Source organism: Paramormyrops kingsleyae, chromosome 3 (genome assembly GCF_048594095.1).
Source record: "Paramormyrops kingsleyae isolate MSU_618 chromosome 3, PKINGS_0.4, whole genome shotgun sequence".
In the NCBI taxonomy this organism is placed as follows: domain Eukaryota; kingdom Metazoa; phylum Chordata; class Actinopteri; order Osteoglossiformes; family Mormyridae; genus Paramormyrops; species Paramormyrops kingsleyae.
Genome location: NC_132799.1, coordinates 30,186,981 through 30,199,399, shown reverse-complemented (window position 1 = coordinate 30,199,399; position 12,419 = coordinate 30,186,981). Strand labels below are relative to the sequence as shown.

The 12,419-nt window shown below is 44.2% G+C and overlaps 1 protein-coding gene and 1 long non-coding RNA gene across 6 annotated transcripts in view; one reads left to right on the top strand and one right to left on the bottom strand.

The window, feature by feature from the left end:
- Positions 1-12,419, top strand: part of LOC111843106 (uncharacterized) — a 30,959-nt gene that overhangs the window by 2,207 nt on the left and 16,333 nt on the right. The window lies entirely within an intron of this gene.
- cacna2d4a (calcium channel, voltage-dependent, alpha 2/delta subunit 4a) overlaps positions 2,367-12,419 on the bottom strand; it is a 77,200-nt gene continuing 67,147 nt past the window's right edge. For 4 of the 5 annotated variants that reach the window (XM_072710110.1, XM_072710114.1, XM_072710113.1 and 1 more), the window contains 8 exons: positions 12,074-12,149; positions 10,987-11,039; positions 10,698-10,753; positions 10,356-10,376; positions 8,942-9,059; positions 6,182-6,302; positions 4,165-4,242; positions 2,367-3,937 (listed from right to left, as the gene is read on the bottom strand). In XM_072710110.1, coding sequence (XP_072566211.1) covers positions 3,845-3,937; positions 4,165-4,242; positions 6,182-6,302; positions 8,942-9,059; positions 10,356-10,376; positions 10,698-10,753; positions 10,987-11,039; positions 12,074-12,149 — 616 coding nt within the window. In that variant the 3' untranslated portion in view covers positions 2,367-3,844. The remainder of the gene's footprint in view (positions 3,938-4,164; positions 4,243-6,181; positions 6,303-8,941; positions 9,060-10,355; positions 10,377-10,697; positions 10,754-10,986; positions 11,040-12,073; positions 12,150-12,419) is intronic. The other variant, XM_072710111.1, reaches the window with a different exon arrangement.

Genomic DNA, 12,419 nt, shown 5'->3' with positions numbered 1-12,419 from the left:
CAATCAGCTAATCTAGTTTGACAAGATGTTGTTGGAAGACTTTCTCAATCATTTAAATATATTTATATTTGTACAAGGCAGCTTGTATAGCAGTGCATTTAATTACAATATGTTTACATAAGAAAATAGAGATGAACAACAAAACAATACCCTGCTGCCTTGTGTAATTCAGTGGCAAAATGACAGACAATTATTTTGTTTTTAAAAGTAATATTTATCAAAGGGGCCATGGGGTCTGGGTATGGGGGGAGCCGGGTTGAGGACACCCTCACAGGTGTATGTGTGGGGACATCGGCTTCTTTACACTTCAACTAAACAAAGCAAATCCAAGTGAGTATTCCAGGCAGATGACGGTCTTCTTAGGAGACCTTAGTGTGCTTTTATCTCCTCGCTGTTGGGAACATGACCCTCTCCTCCTGCCTTTCCACATCTTCCACAGCTTATTTCCTCTGAATGGGCGACCGCGGGCCCCATCTCTGCATCCCAGCCTCGGGCCTTTTTGGCCTGGGGCTGCAATTGCCCTTGGGGGGGCTTGGCTGACTGGACAAACTGGCTGCCTGCACACACCCCACCCTGCAGAGGCATTTTGTATCTGCGGCCTTCCGTGAAGCAGGCTAACGGACCACTGGTAGCGGTGCTGTACTGGTTCCTCTGTCAAAAGGCAGCATGGCTGGTCGAAGGACATCTCGCCAGTCTGTCTATTCCATCCGCGTCCCAGGTTCACTGCGTTCTGTTGCTTTGTTCGCTTGCAGAGGTACTCTGTCCCCATTGTGGAGCTCACATCTTCCTGGGCAACTTTGAAAAGGACAAAGGTTTATCCAGCGCTGGGCCTTTGGTAACCAGGTGTTATGTGTCTCTGGGATGTGGCCTCGCTCCTCTTTGTGACGTTGTAGAATCTGTCAGTCAGTCCATGACTGTGAGAGAACAGAATGTGTTTAGGAAACTCCAGGATCTGGCAACAGTAATGAATCTAACAGCAGTGTGACAACCAAAAAAAATATCTCATAGGATGGTAAATAAGATCAATTCTTGGTGCAATTATTGGTGCATATACATACCGGTGGTTTCTTCTAATTTGATAACTAAGTGGATTCAGTTGACAGCAGACCATCAATAGGAAGAATGTGACTGTACTGGTTATGCTATATCTACAGAAAATAAGATTAAGGATACTGCTGGCTGATATCAATTTGGATAAAAGGAAAATGAAAAATATAACATTTTGGCTTGATGTATATTTACTTGTATATTTAAAATGAATAACACTGTTTTGGATATTTAATCAGTCTTGTTTGTGACGTATCCACCTGCATCACTCTGCCAGCGGCTCCCATGAAATCACAGGATTTAGGTCTAACTATACCCACCATTCACTGTACTGACTTTCCTATTCTAAAGACAATTAAGTCAGATCATAGGGGCTGGATTTTTGTATTTGACATGTTTTTAGAGACTGCAGTGCTGTTACAAAGGATGCCAAAGTAGGTTACTCCTTTTTATGATGATTTATATTTATTTACAACATCTTCCCGTACATTTCCTCTAGGGATAGGGTTGCACCAGTGTACCGGTTTCGTGATATATCACGGTATGAAAATTGATGCTTATCATACCATAAACCATGCATAAACCGTTCCACAACCTGATCCATACCACCTGCTATGCATGCACTGCATTACATTTTCTGGCGCTGCCTGATCCGTTCATCCTACCATTTTATGGTAAACCATATTGTCTACAGTAACAGCAAACTACAGTGGTTGCTTTATTGTCTAGTGAGAAATGGTGTTAATTACTCTGCTGACTGAAAAAAAACAGTTTTCTTTGCTTGTCATTTTAAGTGTTCACTCTTTGTTTGACTTAAGAACTCACTCCTGTTGCCTGTTTGCATTTTTTGGATCAATATTACTCAAATATCCCATATCTGAATATAATGCTAGTTTATACTTGATATACTCTGGCTCACTCTTTACTGAAATATGAAGTTTGACACATTTTGCCATATTTATATCTCTCCAAATCACTGGAATCAGGGAAAAAGAAACTTTTCAGCAAAAGTCTTGCATCAATAAAATACATTTACAAATGTTTTTAAAAATGTGTGTTTTCATTAATTATTATAAAAAAAGCATATAGCTTGATACTATAACTGACATGTTTAATTAGATTATTAGTATATATTTAGCTTGACAGTGATACATATTATGAATTATAACTGTATATTTAAGTTGTTGACATGATTTTTAAGATTATGTATGTTTAGCTCGACAGTGACATTTTTATTATGATTATTATCTAAAGAAATTATTATTTTTTAAAGATCCTGCTCCTTTTTTTATCCTAATGTCTTTTGTCCCAATGGGAGATTTACAGCTTTCTTAATTATTTTATTTTCAAAAGGGACACTTACACGCATACTTCCAAAAAACTGTTTCAGGTTTCAGGTATGATAAAGTCTTTATCCAGCATAATCCTCCTGTTTTCATTACTTTAAGGTCATTGTAACTGATAATAATTGTGAAATACTGTGAAACCATGATATTTCCCAAGACAATAAAATACCTTGATAATCTCATACAATTGCAACCCTAGATATATGATGTGGGGTTAATGATAAGGATTGTGCCCATTGTGAGAAAAGAGGATGAATTTGGTGCTTGTATTTCCCAGAAGTGTCCCAAGTGCCTTGTATGTTCCTATTTTATTTTTCTTTCTGTAATAGTGAAGGAGTTTGTTTACAACACCCACTTTGATTTATAGAGATTAACACAACTTTTACTTTTTTAAGGGAAAGTTACATTGTTTTTTTGTCCAATTTTTGGATACATTCCTTGATAATGTAACATGTACTTCAGACACTGTGAGAGAGTTGTAGTTACTCTGATATAAACAATATCAAACCATTCTATGAGTGAACAAACCCAGGTATTAGAAACTCATCAGGTCAGTCTGGTGCTCAGGAGTCACCCAGAAGCCACTGTGAGCGTCCAGGCAAATCACCGTGTCTGACATTTCATCAGGGTTCCCTCCAATCGATGTATAATTTTACATGAAGTTCAGGCTCTATATCAGTGTTCACCCAAAGGCCAAATTCCATCAACAACATTAAGCCAAGGGCCACTGGAAAACTGATGATGAAATTTGCCAGGCGAGGGGACCACACATTTTCTTCTCCTGGGGAACCCTGCTGCATACGTTCGTCACTATAGAACTGGTATTATCAGTTAACAATCGTGTGCAGTTGTAATACATATGCAACAATGGCAGTGTGAACAAATTGAACGCAAAACGAAGTGTGTAGCAAACCCATGAAGCATATGCTAAATATACTGGCAGATTTTCAGTTTTGTTTCCCTTCTGGTTCATGAAAAACAGTAAATTTTTCTTATATTTTTAAAACCCTCTTCTGTGGTTGCTTGTCTTCCTCTGCATGGCCCCTAGATGGCACAGTTAGACGGTGCTCAGCAGAGAGCAGGATCTCATGATTGGGGGACAGGTGTGACTGCATCACTGTCTCTTCACAGTGCCGTGGCAGACACACGCACTGGTGGAACTCATTTTTGCCGTCCATCTTGGCGCCTGTACAAGCGAACAATGTTTTTGTCCATGGTCCATGCATATCGTTCTCACCATCATGGTAAAAAAGCTACACGTTAGATTAGAAAACAAGCCCTTTGTCACTTGCTTGCAATGTACATACGTATTCTGTGCTGCGGTGTCTCTAACATCCTACTCATCTCAGAAAAGAACTAAGATAAAATCGATAAATAAAAACAAATGGGGAGGTATGGCGCAAGCCCGGGGGCCCTTGAACTTGGCCCCTGTGAGCAGGTTTGGCCCTCCATCACCGCAGGACAAGCGAGGCAATGAGTGTAGTCATGAAGAGGGCCACAGACAGGGATATCTCACTGGCCCCGCCGCAGTCTTCAGCGTTCTCCTGCAACATAATTGTAACATTAATGTTACGTGACCTTTATGTCTGTTTGGGGACAACACATAACGTTTTCCAAATACAACTGACCATGTAAAGTGACTGAGAAAAATACATATGGTCTAGATTGCAGTTAAACTAGTTGTGTCAAATTTTTATTGTCTTGTTATTATTAGTACTGTAGTACTTAGAGAAAGAAATCCAATGTTTCAGAACTAAGAGAGAAGCCTGACCTCAGGGTGGAAGGCGTGGCAGGAGTCCGGCCTTCTGCGGAGCTTCTGTGACCTCATCCTGTCGCACTTGACCGAGGTGTTATGTGCAGAGTGGTTAAGGACTCGTCAACAAACATGACCGTCAGCAGCAGACAGTGAATATTATTACTGTTTTCTGTGCCTGGGAATGTGGGAGGGGCAGCTCATGCAAAGGGAAGCAGGTTGTATAGTGCTCATGGTAAACTTGGGCAGTATCAAATTTTCTATGCCTATACCACAGTATAAGGTATTTTGACAGTATTTTCAAAAGCGTCGCCATTCTGGTCTTTTGTAGTCTTGATGATATAATTTGTTGAGTAGGGGTCCCCCACCATAAATTTCACCAAGCAATGGTTGTGCCTAGCATTACCGCAGTACACCGCATTACTGTAATACTGCCCAAGCCTAAATCATGGTAGCTGATCTAATCTGCTTTGGGGTGTATACAGGTATGTGCGTGGAATTCTGTGGTCATGTGGAACTTTGGTGTAGTTAAGATATCTAAATGAATCGACATTCAAATTGGATTACTCCATCATAAAAACATTGTTTGACATCTTGGAGAAACGTGGATTTTTTTATTATTATTTTTATTATTTTATATTTTAAATTATTTTTATTACATTATTTCACTCTTTAACAATGTGAATGATCTGCTACTGAAAATGACCATCTTGGCCTTGAAAGATGTACTCTTGGGTTCAAGTCAGGGCTGTATTTGACCATTGTCTTGTCTTCTCTTAACTGTGCATGTATCTGCTGTATGTATGAGTAGGGATGCACCGATACCGGCATCAGGTATCGGGCTGATACTGCACTCATATGCTCATACTCGTACTCATAAAAATTGTCCAATACCAAGAACTGAACCCACTTAATTGCAACATCACATTAAAACTAATTTTTTATTGCTGTCCAATCAGATTTTGGCATCTAGCGAGAGATTTATCAGCTGGAAACATTCGGGAAGGATAAATGCAGAGAACGTCAGCATTGGCAAATTGGCGAGTACATGCGGAGGGAGTCAGCAGTTTGGACATATTGTAAGATAAGGGACGATGACAATATGTAGCTCTGTTCTGTCAGGAGGTGGAAGGGACAGCACGTCATTTAATACAATCAATTTGATCAAATATATAGAGACGCACAATAGCGCAGAGTACACAGAGTTTACTAATGCTAGCAAAGGCCGCAACAACAAAACAACAAAAGTGCAAATTCCGGGGAAGTGAGATAAAATAAAACTGAAGCGTTATTTATATCTAACATTACATAACTAAGTGAGTTATTTAATGTTAGATGTAACTAATGCTTCAGGGTCAGTCACTAATATAAGTAACTGGGTGTACACTTTCATTGCTTCTAACATTAAATAACACGAACACTACCAAGCAAACCAGTCCCAGTCCTTGCGGTCTGCGTCGCTGCCAAGTGTACTCTTCTGAGTACAGTAGGTGCACATCACGCTATGGCTTACAGTTGTTGTACTTATGGCGTCGAGCCTTTACAGTCAAGGTTTTGTTCCCCTATAAAGATGAATTGAGAATCCTGATATAAATGATTGAGTTGAAAACTCAGGTTTCAAGTAAGGTAAACAAACATATATATAAATGTACTTAATTGTCATTATATATCTAATATATATAAACCCCATTATTTTATATATATATATATATATATATTCAGCATGATGTTATACACATAAAAGAATGATCACAGTCTCTTCTACACAGTGAGGCAAAAGCCTACAGCTTATTAATTAAACACTGGTATTGGATCGGTACTTGATATCGGCCGATACCCAAAGCCCTGGTATCGGTATCGGGACAGAAAAAGTGGAATCGGTGCATCCCTACATGAGAGCCACTGACAACTGGAGACAGATTCCCTGTATGTGCGAACATACTTGCCCAAATAATCCTACTGATTCTGGTGTATCCACTTGTGGTAGGATAGTGTGGATTCAGACTTTGGCCAGCTAAGTTTCCAGAATGGGAAGGATATATTTGACCTCTTTGGGCTCCAAGGTGATAGGTGGGAACCTGCGGGCACAGTCGCACTCGCCCTGGATGACCAGCATGAGCAGGTTGCTGTTGGCAATCTGCTGCATCACAAACATCCTGGAAAGCAGCAGCACCAGTGCTGGTTAGATGACTGGTCCCCAGCATCATTTCTCACAGCCCCTCCTGCCGTTTCACACTCAGGATGGAAATAATGATGTTCAAGTACTGCCTCAGTTATTCCCGTCATCACGAATGACATCCGTGTAATATTATGCAATTTTAATATTTTAGAACGGCAGATGGTCTTGTCTAGCACTGTCCCAACCAGTCAACAAAGAAGGTGAAGAACTGGACTCTCTGCAGCACATCCAGTCACCAGCATGGCACATTTCAGGCCGGAGTGACGTTCAGTGCCCGAATTTGAAAGGCGAGTTGTGTTTCGTCTGGATTCCAGCGGTCAGCCTGTGTCTGCTAGCGTCCCGTCGAATGGGCAGCTTACAGGGACGTTTCCAGAGACGGCTTTTCTTTCCCAGAACCACCGCGGGCCTGCGGTCCTGTGCCAATGCAAACTAAAGCCAGAACAAAACCAGCTCTCTCGGGGCGAGCCAGATCAGCACGCCAATCCGCCACAACCTGCAGTACATCCGCGGCCCCAGGGCGGGGAAAGGGCCCGTGCCAATCGCCCACCAGCTGGCACTAGCCAAGCAGCCTCTGGGGTCTGATACCCTGGTTATGCATTTTCCTGCTGCAGGAATGCTGGCAAAAGAAGACGACCACAGAGCAAACTCGGCCAGCTCTGGGCTGTAACATGGGGTACTGGGTGATGTGCCAGGATCTCCTGAGGAACGGGTGTCTATGTCACTTCCTCCAGGTCAGCCGACCATAGAGCATAAGACAACAGGTATTATAGAAGCGCTGCCAGCCGCCAAGGGGCCTGTGTGTGTGCGGGGGACGGGGGCAGCCAGCCGCCTTCCGCCTCCTGCCCACATAATGGATGGGGGCCCGCTGGCCGCCATGGGCATCCTGAACAACGCTTCCGCCAGACTTTGTTAGCATTGCTCGCTCCGTTAGGTCTACCCAAGGGGGGGTTGAGGCGATGGGCGGAAAATGGTGGAGGGCGATCAAGGCGATCGATGCCAGGCGTGCCAAATCCAGCGAGACGGGTCTCTTCCAAACACAGACGTGAAGCTCTCCCGGGGCTGGTACCAGAACGCGAAGCCTCAATAAGCTTTATGATTCAGCAGTTTATGGGAGTTTTAAATCGATCATAAATAATTGTGCTTCTAGCCCAGTGGATGCATGTATTACACTGTTCTGGTAGAAAAGTTATGACTATAATAGAACTGCATTGTATAACATGAAGTGCAGAGCGTACCTCCTCTCTGTCTCACCCACACCCTCAAAAACAGATTACTTCTCCCTAACACTGGGTGTTGACAATACTTCATTAGTGTGAATAAGAGTTCTGTGTTTAGGCGGCCTACAGTGAACTCAGATGCTCTAAATCTTGTTAAATATTGACCCCTAGTGGCGGTACAAGTGCGTGATCACCAATCTCCTACAGATTGCTTCATCTTTCATCATAATATTTGGAAATGTACTACGACTTGTAAGATTAACAGCTGCTGGCTTTCCCTGGCTTTTAAATATTTATTTCACTGGGAAGTTTCATTGCATATTAAAAAGTCACCTTCTTGTCTATATAAATAGGCACAAATCTTGCTAAATTGATGTCTAGTTTGCCTGTGTAAAAACATTTTTTTTTTCTTTCAGATCTGCAGGCTGGAATCTTGGCATGTTATTGGATGAATTTTTTTTTTCTGTTTTATCTTTGTTGAACCTGAAATAGGTCTGGTAAATTTCTAGAAGAACCTGTCAGGTGTCAAGATATGGCATGCCACTAGATGGCTGGTATCCAGAGATTCAACAATAATTTGTGTTCCACATCTACAGCAGACTCTATTCTTGGAGTACTAGCAGCTAGCAGAATTTCTAGTTCTCAGAAATTTGGGGCCCATCAATATGCAGTTAGGTGAATATGTGTCCATAAACTGTCTATAGTATGTGAGTGTGCGTTTGTTCCCCTGGCCTGTGCAGTACTAGGGTTGGGCTCCAAACTCTCCACGACCCCGTGCAGGATAAATGGTTGGAAGATGGATATATGGACTGGTGGATGGGAGTTTGCCTTCCTGTAAGGTGTAAATTCATCCACCAGGTGGTGCTAATGTTGTGCAATTCAGAATTTTTTTTGTCATTCATACTGTTAACAGTAGTGGATGCTGATCATCTTTTCAGCTTTCCATTATTAAGACTCACCGGGGTTGGGGGTGTGTATGAGGGGTAATGGTGTATAAATGACGACTGGCTTAAGTCAGTTTAAGGTAATTCCATCTGCACTTTCCTAAGGCTTCTGTGCATCCCTGTAAACTGTGTGGGATTTTTCTGGCCAGAGAAGACAAAGCAGAATGAGTCAGGTAATGGCAGGGCTGCACGCCGCCACCCTCGCCATCTCGCCCGGACCGCGGCACTTTTCTGAACTGCCCCCATGCGGATTTCCCAGGTCCCTCCGAACAACGGAGTGCCTTAAGTACCTAGACGGTCCCCACATTCATTTCACCCAGCAACTGGCCGAAATTAAGCTGTGGGGGGGTTGAAGTGGGGGAGGGGGCTAACAATGCAGGGAATGTGTGATGGAAAGGGGTGGCAGTGGAGGACAGGGTTGGAGGGCCACTGGGAGGTGTGGCCTGGCCCCTTACTTGTGACACCGGCCACACTGGACGAAGCTGTTGGTCTCTTTGACGGACGGCGTGTACATGAAGCTGGGGTACTCCGTGTCGCATGGCTGCATCACCTCCACCTTCTTGTGCTTGTGGGCTGTGGGGGGCAGAGAGAGAGAGGAATCTGTCTTGGGCAACTGCTGTTCATTAGGGCCCATGCGCACACACACAGAGCTCTGCTAATGAGTGTGGTGTCCGTGCCTCTGTATCTCACAGGCTTTACCAGGGCGTTCCCTCTGCTTCCCGCAGCTGCTGTGAGCAGCAGCTCATAGCCAGAGTGGCAGAGAGGAGCAGGGGGCCAAGGCACAGCGTACGGCAGCAGAGAGGAGCCGGGAAGCCGCTCTACTCCCACTCTGCGGCTCTGTGCGGACGCGGCTCCCTGCCTTACGTAAGGTGGCCTCTGTGGCCCAGTGCCCACATGCAGGCTGACCTGATGCTCTGTGTTTGAGTGTGTCTGTGTGTATGTGGGGGGCGGCTTTTGTGCAGGTATGTCTGTAGCTGTGTCTGTAGCTGTGTGCGTGCGCAGGTGTGCCTGTAGCTGTGTCTGTAACTGTGTGTGCGTGCGCAGGTGTGTCTATAGCTGAGTCTGTAACTATGTGTGTGCTCAGGTGTGTCTGTAGCTGTGTGCGTGCACAGTTATGTCTGTAGCTGTGTCTGTAACTGTGTGCGTGCTCAGGTGTGTCTAGCTGTGTGTGTGTGTGCACTGGTGTGTTTGTAGCTGAGACTGTAGCTGTGTGAGTGCGCAGGTGTGTCTGTAGCTGTGTGCGTGCACAGTTATGTCTATAGCTGAGTCTGTAACTATGTGCATGCTCAGGTGTGTCTAGCTGTGTGTGTGTGTGCACTGGTGTGTTTGTAGCTGAGACTGTAGCTGTGTGAGTGCGCAGGTGTGTCTGTACCTGAGTGTATGTGCGCAGGTGTGTCTGTAGCTGTGTGTGCATGCACAGGTGTGTCTGTAGCTGTGTGTGCATGCACAGGTGTGTCTGTAGCTGTGTCTGTAGCTGTGTGTGTGTGCGATAGTGTGTTTGTAGCTGTGTCTGTAGCTGTGTGACTGTGCGCAGGTGTGTCTGTAGCTCTGTGTGTGTGTGTGCACTAGTGTGTTTGTAGCTGTGTCTGTAGCTGTGTGTGTGTGTTTATGTGTGTGGAGACAGAGCAGTTGATGGGGCAAGATGCACATCTGAGTCAGCTGCACTGGATTGATGGAGAAGAGAATGTATATGCTATATATATATTTTTGTCCTAAATAATTAAAACTATAAACACATTAATCAGGTAATGTTCAGAAGCACACACAATACACCCCTCCCATATGAACATATCTGACGTTTCTTCTTAGCATTAAACAGAAACTTCGAAGATGGACAGCATGGGGTCGTGTGACTATGGTGTAACTTACATGTATGGAAGACAGCCTTGGCTGAGTGGGAGGAGTCACGGTGAATGAGGCAGATGGAGTTAGTGATTTGTCGATAGGCCACAAGGAAGGCGGACAGAAGCAGGCGTACAGCAGTGAGGACAGTCATGACAGACAGGTATGGAGGGATCAGAGATGAGAAAATGGTTTGTGAAAGAAAGGTGTCATACAGAAGAGTCACATGATTTAAGAAATGCTTGGAAGATGTATGAGGTTGGGAACCAGAAAATCCAGCTTTTAATATGCTCTTGTCATGCCAGTTCTCCAGACACAGCAGTTCCTTGAAGGTCTGGTGCATCATTACAAAACTACAGCATGACTTACCTTCTGCAAGGTGATCAGAGTGCCACAGACCGCAAATATTGAACTCCAGCAAAAACCTGTGGAAGTCCAATAAGAATGAAGCGAACACGGCATGTTTCAGGCAAACAACGAGTCCAGCTTCCAGAGGGTCTGATAGCAGATTCAGAAGCTGGGGTCAATGCATAGTACTGCCTTTAAGGGGAACCAGGGTGATTAGAACCAGAAAGGGGTCATTACAATCAGGACAAAAAAACGTGTGATGGAAAGCTTTGATGTTTTTCAAGGAGATCCTTCCAAGCGGCATACTTACAACGTGAAGTTAGCGAGGAACCATTTCAGAGCCGAGAGAAAGCTGTAGAAGGGCTGTGGGCAACGGGGAGAAGGGAGGGAAAAGAGATCAAGAGTCAGACTTGGTTTGACTGCTTTCAGCTGTTATTCAGATGCAAGTGCTGGAAACGGGGTCTTAGCAGCCGGCGATATTTATAGATCTCCGAAGGGTAAAATCACACCGCTGAGTCTGGTGTCCACATCGGCTTGGATGTGAGAGGCTGCTGATGTACATAAATGCGAAAAGGACGACGTTGTCCTTGGAACATACACATCATTTTTCTAGTGATGCTGAAGAATGAACAGTTTGGGTGGCAGTCTGGTACAAACTCAGTCAACGCTCACACCTACCCTGGGGTCAAACTGACCACAAAGGCACATGTCAGGTGACATAATTATTTTAGGAGTGTGTAAGAGTTAATTATGGACAAAAGAGAATACAGGCAGGCTTAGTATTTAAGTATTTTAGTCTTCCATATACTGTATGTATTCTATTTACATATACACTATATGGATAAAAGTATTGAGACACCCAGCCATTACACTTACAGGAACTTTTATGACGTTCCATTCTAAATCCATAGGTGTCAATTGGAGTTGTTCCCCCTTTGCAGCTACATATGCCACTCTTCTGGGGAGGCAAAGATGGCGTCCCGTGACAGTGTAACGCGTGAATTGACTGAGCTCTTCAGAACAACCCATTCTTTCAGAAATACTTGTAAACCTGACTATCTATCTATCTATCTATCTATCTATCTGTCTGTCTGTCTGTCTGTCTGTCTGTCCATCCGTCTGTCCACCATATTACAGAACTTATACCTTATCAGATCAGCATATTCCCAAGCGAGACCTCTTCAGCTGTAATTGTATTGGCGCAGATCCAATGATGTCGCCACAGTACTTAATTTGCAGGGCAGGTGATTTTTCCTTCACATTTGCCAGTTTCCTGTGCAGCTCCTGTTTCTTACCCACTACGCTAGATATAGGGCAACAGTACCTGAGCTGGGACACATAGAGTGGGTGTGTGTGCAGTGATTTCAAAGGCAGGGGCTCGGGGGAGGTGCACGTACGCTGAGGAGAGGGCGGGCACCGCTGGTGTGATGGTGGCTGGTCTTGCACATGGCCTGGTAGTCGTACAGAGAGATCCTGGGGGCCCACAGGCACACGTGTCCATGCACGAGTACCACAAAAAAAAAAAAGCGATGAGTGACCTTTTCCGCAAAGTCCTCTCAGGCATGTAATATTAAGGTGGGCTAGGCAAACACTCGGGATAAACATTTCACAGACAGAGAGCACCAACAACTCCTGGTTACAGCACCTGTCAGCTCAAGGGAGTCCCAGACAAACTGCCCATGCCGCTGGTCAGCATTCATTTTTCATGGAAGTGAATTAGAGCGAAACTTATGTGTGAAAGGA